The 15,266-nt window shown below is 40.6% G+C and overlaps 1 protein-coding gene across 1 annotated transcript in view; it reads right to left on the bottom strand.

Annotated features, from left to right (window-relative positions):
• TRIM36 (tripartite motif containing 36) overlaps positions 1-1,881 on the bottom strand; it is a 52,542-nt gene extending 50,661 nt beyond the window's left edge. The window contains exon 1 of the mRNA XM_058172418.1: positions 1,632-1,881. Coding sequence (XP_058028401.1) covers positions 1,632-1,694 — 63 coding nt within the window. The 5' untranslated portion in view covers positions 1,695-1,881. The remainder of the gene's footprint in view (positions 1-1,631) is intronic.
• Positions 1,882-15,266: the final 13,385 nt, after the last annotated feature.

Genomic DNA, 15,266 nt, shown 5'->3' with positions numbered 1-15,266 from the left:
TGTACTCCTAAATTTAATTTACACAATTTTAAAATCTTTGCTTTCAACAATTTTCCCAAGTGACATAGAAAAAAAGATAAAGATTAAAGCAACCTGGTTGTAATCAATAGAGATGCTTCAGGTGTAGAAACAGCTCAGCTTTAAAAGCCTGGGATGGGGATAATGCAGCTAATTATCCATTTTACACTTTCAGCTGTAGCTTTGCAGTAAGTTTCAATGGCCATCCTGTGGAATTGCTATAATTCAGAGCATCACCATGGAGCACAAACTGTACATTGATTTTCATTCTAATTTTTATTTTAATTCCTAGACCATGAAATTATCAAATATAGTAATGAGAAACTAATTTAGAGCAAATTAATGACATCATTCATTAATCATACAGCCTCAACTTCTTTTGTCTCTAGTACTTGTTGAGTTCTGACAGGAATTGCTACCATACTGCGTTCACCACATGCTTAACCAAACTCTGCACTGCATAAAACGATCTTGCTTGATTTTTACATCCTGGTTTAGTGTACCTTGTAAACCCAGCCAATTGGGATTCATTTAATATCTTGGCTTAACAACTTGAACAATTGTTAATACAAAGAAAGCTAATACAAGGAAAGAGACACTTATTTCAAACACCTAGTAGCTGTTTTAGCTAAAGCGTCATACTTACATGTTATCTGAACCATGGTTTACTTTAACCCAGATTTCAGGCTTTATATGCCACTTTCACTGAACCATTGACTACAAGTAGTCCTCGACTTACAACAGTTCATTTAGTGACCATTCCACATTACCACGGCAATGAAAAAAGTGACTTATGACCATTTTTCACACTTACGACCATTTCAGCATTCCCGTGGTCATGTGATCAAAATTCAGATGATTGGCAACTGACTCATATTTATGACAGTTGTTGTGTCATAAAATCCCCTTTTATGACAAGCAAAGTCCAATGGAAAACCAGATTCGGCTAACAGCCATGTTACTAATTGAATAACTGCGGTGATTCACTTAACAACAGTGACAATAAAAATGGCAAAACGGAGAGGGGGCAAAACTCACTCAACAAACGTTTCGCTCAGCAACATACACTTTGGGCTCATTGTGGTCGTAAGTCGAGGACTCCCCGTAGTGGGCCGAGTTCGCCAAAAACCCCTTAGGCAAAAGCGTGATTGGCTCCTTGGTGGCTTAACTACGTCGTGCGAAGAATAGCCAGGGAGCTACTCCTAACCGTAGAGTCACTGGAGGATTTGAAATCCAGCTCGGCCGTTGAGTCTGTTAAATAAACAAGAACCCGGCGTGCTCTAACTAGCCAAGACTCCCGGGATAGCGGCTTAACGACTCAACGCGCAACTCACACTTTATCCCAGAGGGCGGACAAAGCCGCCCCGTCCAGTCGGTCTGGTTAAGCAGCTCCCCCGCCTGCTTCTCCCTTCCGCCGCCTCGGAAACTCTTTTCTCGCGGCTGGTCGGTTATTCCCGCAAGCCTGAGCCTGAAGTTGCTTTGCACCTGCGAGCGCGGCACCCGCAGGGCTTACTTCGTATCGGACGCCGAATTACCGGCGACAAACGCGAGGGAGTTTTTTTGGGTTTGTCTGGGTTTTTTTGGCGGGGAAGCGAGAGGGGATTCGCTTTTACCTTGCCTTTTGCTAATAGCTCCACTATGTAGCCGAACGCGCGCTCTTCCTTCGCCTCGGACATCGTTTCAAAGAAAGCCCTGCGGAGGCAGACGCTTCCACCGCCAACCCCAGCTCGCTCCACGCCCCCGGGAGCGTGTCAGCAGAGCCCCGGCGTCGGAGCAGCGGAACTCCGAGGAGAGAGGAGGACCATCCCCCCCACACCGCCTTCCTCCTCGACTGCCCCCGGTCGGAAGTGGCCGTGCCAAGAAAACCGCGAACGCCGCGGCCGCTGAGGAGGACCGCCGCGGCGGGCGGGGCGGAAAGTGGGTGGGGTGGCGGGAGAGACGGAGACGGGCTGCCTTAATGAATTCTGTTTGACGGCAGGTCAAGGAAAAGGTGAGCGAAGGAGAAAGGGAAAAGAAGCTGCCCGGATTTGAAACGATGAGTAGCTGGTCTCCGTCTCCGGACAGGCGGGGCAAAGGTTTTATTCTCACTCCCTCTCTGGCGAATAGCTCTGATCCACGGGGGTCAAATGAACCCAAAGCCAAGATCGTTTCAGCAAGTGGGTGGAGGGGGTGGAAGGCTCTGTTTACTCCGAGGACAGTTGTAAGCCAAAGCCATAAAATCAGGAGGCTGATGGCACCTTTCCCACTTGACATTGGAGAACAGGCAGTCCTCGTCTTACAACAGTTCATTTAGTGATGTTCCAAGCATACAATGGGTGTTGGAAGCGGGGGAAGTGACTGATGACCATTTTTCACAGGTATGACCATGGCCCCATCTCCATGGTCATGTGATTTCAGTGGTGGGATTCAAATAATTTAACAACAGGTTCTCCATTCTAATGACCACCTGGGTAGGCGTGGCTCAGTGGTCTTGTGACCATGTGGGCGTGGCAACTCAATGTCAATAGGCGCTTTGCCTTAGCTGTTACAATGTAATAAGGGTTAACCCTTATTACATTGAGAGGCAGTTTCTGTAAGCAGGGCAATAAATATTAGTCTAGAAAGAACACCAGAATGTTTCCTTCCTATTTTCCTTACAGGATTAGCCCTGTAAAGTGGGAAAAAACAAAATAAGATTTCTTCCAACAACCGGTTCTCCAAACTGCTTAGAAAGTTAACAACCGGTTCTCCCAATAGGTGTGAACTGGCTGAATCCCACTGTGTGATTTCCATTCAGATGCTTGACAATTGACTCACAGTTATAATGGTTGCAATGTCTTGGAGTCATGTGATCTCCTTTTGCCAACCTTCTGACAAGCAAATTCAATAGGGAAACTAGGTTCACTTAACAACTGTGTTACTAATTTAAGAACTGCAGTGATTCACTTAACAAATCTGGTGAGAAAAACCGTAAAATGGAGCAAAACTTAACAAATTTCTCACTTAGCAACATAAATTTTGGGTTCAACTGTGATTGTAAATTGAGGGCTATCTATATATAGCCTGGGAAGTAGAAATTCTCTTTTGTTCATATTTTAAATCCTGATGTCAGACTTGTGCCATTAATTGTTCTTGTCCTGTTTTTCCTATATAGAATCCAGAGGGGTGTTGATGCTAGATGGTGGCATCTGCCCTACTAGAGGAAGAGCATGTAAAAGTGTTGCTGATCTTGTGTATTTACTTTTTGGGGCCTGTGACAGTGTTCCTGACATAGATGTGAGGGCAAAGGAGATATCTGGTCTTCCCATACCCATACCAACAGCACCATCGCAAATCCTATTGACGTTGGGGCCCACTCCAAAATAAGTGGTCATAGAATTGCATGTTTAGTAGAACTCTTCATGCTTCACGGTTAAGAATCAGATCAATTTTAAATAGTAGATTCTTTAATGCCGTTATTTTTCGGGTATGAAAAATGAAAAAAGTTAGGCTGCTCTAATAAACAGCAGATAAATGCTACTCTCCTGCAAGATTAATCTTACTAATGATTTCCTAGTTAAAGTTTTTTGTATTTCTTGATGCCAGTATAGTATTCTACTAGATTTCTGCAGTCCTGGTGTATTATGCCTAGATAAGTAGCATTTTAAAGAATTCTCTCTTCTTTTTTTTATTACCTATTCTGCATACTCTTTTTGGAAAATAGCACAAGTGGAAATTGGTTCATCATTCTACTGTTTTGCTATTTGAACTGAGTTAGGTATGCTGTTATGTCATTTTGATAGACTAGCAGCGCAGCACTGCTGAACTGAAGTAATCAGGGATGCAACATCAAAATGGAGGCAGACTGGTGCTAACCAGCGGTAGGAAGAAAAAAGTATGCCCTCATCAATCTGAAATGGCTACTAAGAGAATTAGAATTACTCTAATTCTGCATACAACAGATAAATCTGATTTTATTCCTGAATGGCTGTAACAGATTTTACATGTCTTAGGGCTTTTGTTTGATAGTGTTGCCACAAGAAGAAAAATACTACCCTAACTTTAATACAACTAGGTAAAGGCTACCTTATGTGCCAAGATGAGATGGAGCTATTTCATGGAGACATGCCCCCCTCCCAAAAAAATTGCTAGGGCATGTTTGCATCATAGTTCAGTACAAGTGGAGAAGGGTCCATTACGACACATTTGCAGTGTATTCTTACAAACTGAAAGCAAATTCTATTAAAAATCTGATCTCAGTTAATTATGTAACCTCATTAAATCTATCCATGAGCTTCTTGAGAGCTACTTTAGGAGAGTTGAATTGCTCTTTTCAGAGTGTTCAATGGTTATGGTTACTGCAGTGATATTATAGCTTTCTACAGTTTAACCTTGATACAAAATACTCTTCCCTTTAGAAAACTGAGCACAAAGCTAGGTATCAAGCTCAATTGTTACTGGATACTCTGCTTTTCACTCAATCATTCATTAGCTAAACAGCTTGCTATTTATTGTGTCCTGTTTCAGCAAAGGCACAGGCCTTCTCCAGTGACTTATCTTTTTTCCCATTGTTCAGTACTATCTTATAAAGTTTTGCAACTAAGCACCCAAATGAATTACATAACTCGATACAAAAAAAGGAGCAGTCATCAACCAATACAGAAAGGAGTTCAAAGAAGAAGAGAAAGGTAGAAATGTTATATTGCTGGTCTTGTTTGGGCCTTGATAACAAAACAAGTAATGTGCATCACCTTCACTAGTTGATGAGGCCTTTCCTCTGGCCAACTCCTCTCAGTTCTTAGGTCCAAAGGCTGGACCTATGATGCATTCTGTAGCCATCTTCTTTCTGAAGTAGCTACTGCAGGGCCTCTATTGTAGCTGAAATGGGACCTAGGAAAATTGGCTTGTTAGGCAATAACCTGAGAAGGCAAAGGGCATTCCAGCTAGCTACAGGGCTGAACCGCCTTCTGAACTATCCTTGCTTGACCTTCAGTTATTCCGTTTTTCCTATATTTTACATTTATTTTGCTCCCAAGAATCAACTTTTGTTGGATAAAAATTCAATTAGATTGAAGAGAAACACAACACCAATTCATCCCTTTCTCTGAATTCAAACTTAGTGGTGAAACAGGTAACATTGGAATCAACGGCCGTAACTGATATTTGGCTCCCAATTTTAAAAGACAAAGAAGCCAGGAAAAAGTTGATTTATATATTTGCTAGCCAAAAATCATAGGAAGTCTGGTAGAACCTTTAATAAAGATCAAAGGCTTAAGCTTTCTTGACCTGCCCTTCATTTCATCAGATGTGGTGAGTAGCTAGACTGGTGTAGAATATGAATTGTGATGAGGCAGAATGAGGGAGAGGACAGATTTGGTATTACATATGAGACAGATTATCAGTATCTTTTGCTATTAAAACCCATTGTGTTTGTTGAGAGCTTCTGAGATTACCTAAATCTTTTATTGTTTGTCTGTTCATCAGTTCTTGCTCAATAGTGGAGTTAAGGACCTTTGAGTTCAGCTATAGAGTATCCTGGGAAGATGATTTGTTCTAATACTATTTTGCACTCAGGTAAGAAAAAACTGGGCTGGATCTAATCAGTGTTGATCAACCACACCTACTGGTTTGCATTGTTATAATTTAGTGGCGAAACACCCTTTGACTCCTGAGTATCTAAGGATAAAATGCAGAACATAGCCAAGAAAGCAAACTAAGAGATTTCTTTTTGGAAAAATACATCACAGCAGTGAAAGAAACATTTTGGACAATCTTAAAAGTTAACAGTTGTACTTCCATCAGCTTGCATGGACTGAAGGTGAGCTCATTTGAGGGACTGTTGTGTCTCGCTCGCTTTCCCCGCAGCCGGGTCCCTCTTATCTCCTGCCGAACGCTGAGGAATGTCCTGGCATGCCTCCAGGCCCCAGCCCTGGCACCATGCCCAGACAGGCCGAACAAGACGAAGGGCCTGATGTGCCTCCAGCCCCCAGCCCTGGCTCCATGCCCAGGCAAACGGAGCAACTAGACCCCTCCCCCTCCCCCACAGCATGTGAGCCTGAGGAATGTGAATTGCCAACACCTGGAGCCTGGAGAGATCCTCGCTTGAGGAGAATTGATAGGAGGCGTCAGCAAAAGGAAGGGAGGGGCAGGCCTGGATAAGTTCTGAGTCATGGAGCCACACCCCATAGCCTATATAAAGGATCTGCTTTCTGGAATTCTCTGAGTCAGGCAAAGTCTACCTTGGATTGCTGAAGTCACTTCCTGGTCTCCTGCCTGCCTTGAGAACTTTGCTAGGACTTTGGCAGAGCTGCAGAGGCACGCCTGATACGGACTTCCCCGACCCGGCCGTCAGCGGAGGAGTGGGACACGACAGGGACATGAAGCAGAATCCTAAGTTGGCAGATAGATTGTTGGAAGCAAGAAATACTAAAGAGTAAAGTCAAAACGAAATGTAAGAAGCACAGATTCTACAGTCACAGTTCTTTGTCTTTTCTTCAGATCTCATTGCTTTCAGCCTCATGTAGATAGGGCCTTTAAAGGATGTTCTATGCCAGAGGTGTCAAACTCAATTTCATTGAGGGCTGCATCAGGGTTGTGTTTGACCTGGGGGGGGCATGGCCAGCTTGATGTCACTCATGTCCGGGGCACCTGTGGCAACCCGAGCATTCTGCCAGTGAAAACGGGCTCTTGAGCTCCGTTTTCAGCTATGACGGCCTCCTCCAACCTTCTGGTAGCGAAAACAGAGCTCGGTTTTTATTGGCAGAGGCACTGCAAGCCAGTCCTTCTTTGTTTCCAGGGTGGCCCTGCAGGCCAGATCTAAGCACCCTGCAGGCCAGATCTGGGCCCAGGGCCTTGACTTTGACACCCCTGTTCTATGCCATAAGAAAAGTTTGAAGATGAGATAAATGTTATTGCATAATTTTAGATTCTATTGTGTTGCTTGAAGATTCCTAAAGTCTATAGAGTATTTTAACCAGCAATAAGGTCTTGCTAGATTGAATAAGGCCTGGGATGTCTGGAAGGAAATGGGGAGGGGGCTAAAAAAAAAGCCTGAGTTGTGGTTGCAATTGTGTGATTGAAGCCCCATCCCTTTCTACATGTGTGAAACCAATGCATTATAAAAGAATGGGACTTCAATTACACAGTTACATCTACTGTCTTGACTCCCCTCTCACTAAATAAAGTTTTAAGAATAAACAAGGCAGCATTACAGGGCAACTACATTTTCTTATAGCTAGTCATGCTTGTTAAAATCATTAACACTGAGAATCATTTCAAACTTGTATTTCATTTTTATTCTGAAAGAGAAATCAGGCCTGCTTTTTTCCATGACTTCTGTATTAAGAGAAATATTTTATGCTGCATCATCTAAATAATGCACAATATGCCATGCATATTTTGTTACATAGCTGAGGTTACTGTATATTGTTTGGATCATAAACAGAATTTCTTCACAGAAGAAGCTAGTGCACGTATCACCAAGACTACATAGGCAGATCCTTGTAGAATAAAGTGGCCCTGCTTTCTGAAGCTGTCCTTTGTGTTTTGTTAAGCCATCAAACACCTGCTGGGATAAATACAGTCTTGAATTGCTTGCTAAAGTTATCAAAGAGAAGCTGGATGGAATTTCAGCACTTTGAGCTCTTCAGTCTGCTCTGGTTTCCACAAGATGCTTAGCCGTAGTATGATTTGTTCTTGATTGAGATCCTCCTCTATGAACTCAGCCACTGCAATTTATAAACATACCATGCTTCTGGTTTGGTATGTTGTGTGATATTTTTACATTAAAGTGACAGTGTGAAGTGTCTGTCCAGCCATCATTTGTCCTCCAGTTATGGATCCCACTTGAATTTGCTCCTCATGTTAAGCTATGATTTATTTAAAAAGTGCTTACTAAAGAAATGTTGCAAATATGAACAGTTATGGTTTAACAGTGCCCAATTATTACAATTCTTGTAAGCCACCTTGAGTCACCACGTGCGAATAGGCGGCAATATGAATTTCCAAATAAATATATTTCTGTATCAGCAGGGGTGTCCACAAATGGAGGAGTCAAAAGGGATGACAACCACAACTATGGAATTGAAACCCTGACCCTTTTATGTAGGCTGTGACACACTAAAAATAACTACTGTTTCAACTGCATGGTTTTGATTGCCATCTTGGATTTTCTAATTCTTCGCTGCAGACACTGCTATCTGCTAGACAACATTACTCACGTTTTACTATAGGCAAGAAAAACCAAATTCACACTTATAGCATAGATGGTACCTGGCTCAATAGTAGTAACTGCAAGAGGGATCTTGGAGTCCTAGTGAACAAATACTTAAATATGAGCCATCTGTGTGCTACAGCTGGCAAAAAAGCCAACACAATCCTAGGTTGCATTAATAGAGGGATAGAATCAAGACCATGTGAAGTGTTAATATCACTTTATAAAGCCTTGGTAAGACCACACTTGGAATATTACATCCAGTTTTGCTATGATATAAAAAAGACATTAAGACTAGTCTATAAAGAATGCAGAGAAGAGCAACAAAAATGATTAGGGGACTGAACACTAAAATATATAAAGAATGGTTGCAGGAATTGGGTACATCTAGTTTAATGAAAAGAAGGATTAAGGGTGATATGAGAGCAGGGTTCCAATATCTAAGGGGCTGCCACAAAAAACAGGCCCAGCCTATTCTCCAAAACACCTGAAGGCAAGGACAAGAAGCAATGGATGGAAGCTGTTAAGTTTGGGCAATGACGAGACAGGAGACCAAACAAGTGACAACAGCTCTTTAGTTTATTGTGACCCAGCAAAAGACCAACAGGCAAAACCCCACTTTAAATACTATTTTGGCTGAGGCATCAGCCAATCAGCAACGTGCTTGTTCTCGCCCAAACTTCCCTCCTAAAGTTCAAATACATAAAACTCTTCCCCTCCCAGAACGCATTGTGCCACTTTTTTGCATGGAATTTGCATGTTATTTTTCCACGTAGTCATGCAGGTAGACAGGGCGTCTCCTAACTCTTTCTGACCTGCGCAATTCATTCTCTGGGAGTGAGTCGAGCTGGTCGGAGGGACTGTTTGTTCCTCCCAGCTCCTCCTCTGGGCCCTCCGGCCCTGGATTACTTGCAGAGTCGTTCCTGCAGTCTTCTGGAGGAGCCGGTTGGCGTCGCTGGACTTCTTCAAGTTCAGATAAGTCCTCCGATCACCGCGGGTTTGAGTTAGCTGTTGGTTCAAATATTTGGTAGTCAGGGTCTGGTTGCGCGGTTTCTGGTTTGTTTTGTACCCTTTTTCGTAATTGATCTATGTGGCGCCTCCATACTCGGCCATCCCCCATGTCCACTATATATGATTTTGGACCAGTTACTCCAGTGATAGTTCCTTTAAGCCATGCTGGGCCTTCACTATAGTTATGTGCCCACACTAAATCACCCGTTGCTATTCCCCTGGTTTTTTCCTGGATGCCTTGGTACCCGTCAGGGGAGTATGTTGGGTTTAATCGATCTAAGGGACACCTGAGTTTCCTACCCATCAATAGTTCTGATGGGCTGCGCCCTGTGGCTACACAGGGGGTTCTGTGCTGTACCGCTAGAAAGGTATCGATATTCAAGGAAAGAACCAAGCTGGAATTAAGGAGAAATTTCCTGGCAGAACAATTAATCAGTGCACTGATTTGCCTCTAGAAGTTGTAGATGCTCCAACACTGGAGGTTTTTAAGAAAAGATTGGATAACCATTTGTCTGAAATGGCGTTGGACTAGAAGACCTTTAAGGTCCCTTCCAACTCTGTTATTCTGTTATCACAATGCAGCTCCTATAAACAGGCATTTATATTAGGCGATTAAAATTTCAATTATAAAATTTTATAAACATTTGAAATAAAAGAATATAGGTAATGGAATGTTTGAAAGTGGGTTTTGTCTAGGGCCATGCCAGTGCCAATTGAAGTTCTATAAATAATACAAGGCTTTTATGTTTCTGACATATTTCTCATGAAGTTTGTTTCCTGAACTCCATGGAAAAGCCTTGCTCACTTAGCACAAGACTTTAACATTAAAGTATTCAACCCTGAAATATGGGTTGTGTAGACCCCTATAAATATTTCATGTATAATGTTCTATTTGCCATTATGTATTTATAAGCAACAATCCCAAGTCAATGGAAAATAATATACCAATTGCCTTGATATTAAAAAAATGTTTCATTTGGAATACATATCCACATATCTATTGCAGAAACCTTGAATTAATCCTTGATCCTTGAATTAATTGCTACATTTTACCCTTCTTCTTTTTCTTGATTTAATCATTTTATGCCAAATAAGTAGAGTCTTGAAAGACATTTTTAACACAAGAGCATGTGTAAAAGAGCAGACATAATTAACCAATAGGGCAAAAAAAAAATTTAAAGCCCACAAAGAAGCCAGTACACTCAGGGTTAAAATATTAATTGGCTTTGAAGTGCCAAGTAAGTATTCTAATTATGCCAAAGTAATAAACAGGATATTAAAGATTTATGGAAGGAAAAAGGGTGGTTGGGCAATTAATTGTAAAGGCAGGAAATCCCAGAAGATCTTCCAGCATATATATATAAGACAGCAAATAATCCATTCTCCCCCAAGCAGTTCTATAGAACAAAGAATGAACTGACAAAGCTTGGAAATTCTGCCTTTCCTTTTCAGTTTCTAATTCTTAACATACTCTTTCTCTACCTCATATGATTCCCTGACCTTGTAACATTGAAGAAAGAGAATCATGAGAAAATGTAATTATATCGGTGTTCAAAGAAATTCATTAAGAAAGCAAAAATAATCTAAATGGCACCTGAACTAGAAGTTGCAATGGAAATCTGAGGAGACCTATATACATTATAACGTATCTTTTCCTCTGAGAACTCAGCTTTAGAAATGATTTGCCTCTGGAGTTTCACAACTGCATAGACATTTAAACAAATGTTTCCTGCATCTAAGTCAACTTTCTAAGCAATGATAATGATGGAGTTTTCACTAGAAATGTTTCCCTCTAAGGCAGTGGTTCTCAACCTTTATAGTGCTACAACCCCTTTAATACAATTCCCCACAATGTGGTGACCCCTTTAATACAATTTCCCATGATGTGGCGATCCCAACTGTAAAATTATTTTCGTTTTGAATTTATCGCGCCTGAATCCATATTGGCTAGCGATCTGAACTGCTTGCGATTGCCTTGAGGACGGAGGCATTAAAGCGGAGACTCCTTCCCTATTAAGTTTATCGTGCCTGAAGCCAGATTAGGCTAGCGATTGGGAGTAATTGCAGCTGGCTTGAGAGGGAGACATCAGAGCAAAGATTTCTCTCTTTTTTAATTCATCACGCCTGAAGCCGAATTCGGCTAGCAATTTGAAGAGCCTGCAGCTGGCTTATGGAGTCAACCATTGGAGCGCGATTCTTCAACTCACAAGTATACTTCCCATATTTCCAATGGCCTTAGGCGACCCCTGGCAAATTGTCATTCGACCCCCAACGGGGTCGCAACCCACAGGTTGAGAACCGCTGCTCTAAGGGAATCTCTAGTAAAAGTCAAAAGTCTTATATGATCTGAAGAAAAGCTAAAGTATGGCTGGTTTTTAAATAGGTGAACAAAGCATTGCTTCCACAATTGTGAGTGCACATTACAATGATGATAAATGTTTTAAAGGTTTAAAACCCATGCACGTCTAAATATTTTAAATGTGCTGGGACTGAAACACCTATTGGGTGAGCATTGAGAGAATGGAAAGTTTATGAATACTGTATAAAGCCATCTACCTTACAAGCACTTGTAGCTTGTCTGAAACTTATTGCACACAGCATGCAGTTCACATACTGTAGTATTTTCTGTACATATGAAATGTGTGTTGGAGCTAAGGGAATTTTCATTTGCTTTTAGCCACAAAAATATTCCATTGATTAATGGTCATAAGAAGCTGATGCAGCTGCTAAAAGAGGCAGAATAGGAAAGGCAAAGGAGTGAATGAGAGAATGAACCTAATCCAGATTTGGTATCGGATCAACAGCTGCAACAAAATTTTGTTTCCTTTTTTGGAAGGGAAGTCGTGGGAACTCTTGATCTCCACACATTCCATAGTCTGCACGTGCCTTTGAGATCAACATACAAGGGGCCCATGTTACATGTATTCAGATTCCACAGTGCCATTAAATATCAAAGTACACAGAACCAAACTAAACTTACATGCATCTGTAAAGCTGCCTATTTTTAGGCTTTTGGAAGTGCTAGTACAGGGAATGTTTTGTAGCCCATTAAGGCAAGCAGTGGATAGGAGACAGACAATTCTAGACACTTGCATCCTGTAAGATATGAAGAGTATTTATTTTCAGCAAGTAAGTTCAAGGCTATTGGAAGTATCTGCACCCATAAGGAATCATTATAAATAGCATGGCCACTATAAACATCTCATTTTATAGTGATCATTTGAAGAATTTGTGATCAAATCTCAGAGGAGATGGCCAACCTTTCAGTGGCAGTAAATAGTACTTAATCATGTTTAGAGAAATAAGGACACAATTGGCAATTGTTGATGCAAAGTGGACAGAAATATATCATGCATATTGGCTTTGCCAGAATTTTCTGATTTGTGAAGTCCTTACTGTTCAAAGTTTCTTTGCTTGCAGACCTTTTATTAGGTAACATCAATGCAAGTGGTTTGCTTCCATATATAGTAGGCTGCCCTGCAAGCATTGGTAGAGGTATGTTTTTCTCCTTAATAGTTCTTTGATTATTGTTTTCTGCTTGATTGTTTGTCTAGTGTTAATCCTGCTTATCTGGATCTTGGCTGCTAGAGAGGATCTGTTTTTTTTTCCTTTCTGGCTTTTTAATTGTCTCTTTTGAATGGTGAATAAATATGTATGTGGAGATTCTCCACAGTCCAGTTGCCCTTTGAAAAACACCTTCTTGATAGCTGATTTGTCTGAATGCCAAACTTCCAAGAATTCCCTAGCTTTTTTTTTATTATTTAGCTTGGTCTAGGATGTTCAGATTTCCAGTTGAAACTATGGTTCAATTTTCAGACAGAAAGACACCAAAATTAAGAATTGCATTGTGGTTGTATTATATACTCATATACAAGGTAAGACACATTCTGGTAGTCACATGAGTATAATACCTGAAAGCCACAAAACAGTGTGGATACTTTTGATGTCTCAGAATCAATAAGCAGAACAAAATGGGAAGAAAAGAAGAAACAAGATAGTGTAGCTTTTCAAATCTGACTGATAGCAATATTCCAGGTCACATGACCAGGCAGGAGGAGGGAGGGAGCTTAGCATGAAGGAATCAGCAACATACTGGACTACTGACACACTGAAATCTAGAAATCTCGTGTAGGTGGAACATTATTCTTTCTATCCTCCGGTTGGATGTGGTCCATTTTCAACTCAACTCCCCCACTGTTGCAAATCTGGTTCTCTTCCACTCTTTTTCAGAAGATAGACAATGTCTGAAGACCTTTACACAAGGTTATTCCTACATTACTTTAAGTTAGAAAGGATTAAAAGATGAGGGGAGGGGGTAAGAGATGAGAGATACATTAATATTCAGAGCTAACAGTCTCCATTTAGCAAGTCTTAAAAGAGGATGCCAGAATAGGTTTTGGAGATTTAATTTAGATTTGCACAGGTGCTGAGATGCCTTCAGGCTGATGGAAAGGAAAAGATCCCTTGTTCTTAAAAAACTCCAAAGTCAATTGCTACATTTATTCCTAAGGCAATGCATGCATAGCATAAGCAGATATGGAAAACGTTAAATCCATAGAAGAAAACTGAACATGATTGGTAAAGCATCAATTCAAAAAAAGACCATCAAAAAAGAAACTTAGAATGCTTCCCCCAATAAATAAAAAATAAAAATTCCTATATATTCTGCTAAATACGTAATATGTGTTCTATAATATATATTTCAACATATCGCTGCATTACAATTTGAACCTCAAGAAACACAGAACAGAATAACAGAGCTGGAAGGGACCTTGGAGGTCTTCTAGTCCAGGGGTCTCCAACCTTGGCAACTTTAAGACTTGTGGACTTCAACTCCCAGAATTCCTCAGGCAGCAAAGCTGGCTGAGGAATTCTGGGAGTTGAAGTCCACAAGTCTTAAAGTTGCCAAGGTTGGAGACCCCTGTTCTAGTCCAAACCCATGCTCAAGCAGGAAATTCTATGCCAATTCAGACAAATGGTTGTCCCATCTCTTCTTAAAAACCTCCAGTTGTTCCACTGATTAATTGTTCCGTCAGGAAATTTCTCCTTAGTTCTAGGCTGGTTCCCATCTTGATTACTTTCCATCAATTGCTTCTTAACCTGCCTTATGGTGCTTTGAAAAATAGGCTGATTCCGTATTCTATATGGCAACCCCTTAGATATTGGAACACTATCACGTCATGCCTAGCCCTTCTTTTCATTAAATTAGACATACCCAATTCCTACAACTGTTCTTCGTATGTTTTAGCCTTTGAACCACAAAAAATAAGGAAACCAGAAACTTCATTTTAAAATAACTTAACTAGTTTAACCTAGTTAAATATAATTCTATTGAAAAATCAGTGAAGTACAATAAAGTTGAAAGTATACTTCAGATAAAAGAAAATGGCTAAAGGATACAAGAATCCCCAATATGCCATTTATCAGCCCTGAGAACAGAAACAACAACAAAAAAACACCTCTCCTTCATGCTTGGAAGAAATTACATTTCTGATATCGAGGACCTCTTGTTAGGAGCCAGAATTAACAGTTGTCCAGCTGCCACAGAACACTCTCTGGCTTTTCATTTTCCCTTCTGTATTGTGTAAAATGTACATTTTCACACAGATGTAACCTAACAGAAGTTCAACATTAATCACAACACTGAAAAAAAAAGCAAACAAACCTGTATCTACTATAAATGGTTGTGTGTTAAACTGGTATGTTCTGATTATAATAATTTACCAGATTAGATCAAAACTATAATGATATCAGTATGATTTTTCAATTTTAGTTTAAATGTCTTAAGGTTCAGAACTGGTGCAAAATAAATTGGTCTGCAAATATTCACAATCACAACCATTCACAATGGACTTGCAAATTTCACTAACCCATGAGTTAGTGCATCATTAAATAGGCCACAGATCAGTAAACCATAAATTATGATTTATCAATCACCCAATTTAGTTTTCATTTGTTACCACTGTAAAAATGCCATTTCCTAGAAGCAGCTTTTTGAGAAATACAGTCCAATTTCCCTTATTCAGGCTTTCCACACAGTATGTTTGAGACTGACTTTTCACCCAGT

The sequence above is a fragment of the Ahaetulla prasina genome, chromosome 2 (genome assembly GCF_028640845.1).
Source record: "Ahaetulla prasina isolate Xishuangbanna chromosome 2, ASM2864084v1, whole genome shotgun sequence".
In the NCBI taxonomy this organism is placed as follows: domain Eukaryota; kingdom Metazoa; phylum Chordata; class Lepidosauria; order Squamata; family Colubridae; genus Ahaetulla; species Ahaetulla prasina.
Note: the sequence above shows the minus strand (reverse complement) of the source record. Positions and strands in the feature narration are given on the sequence as shown.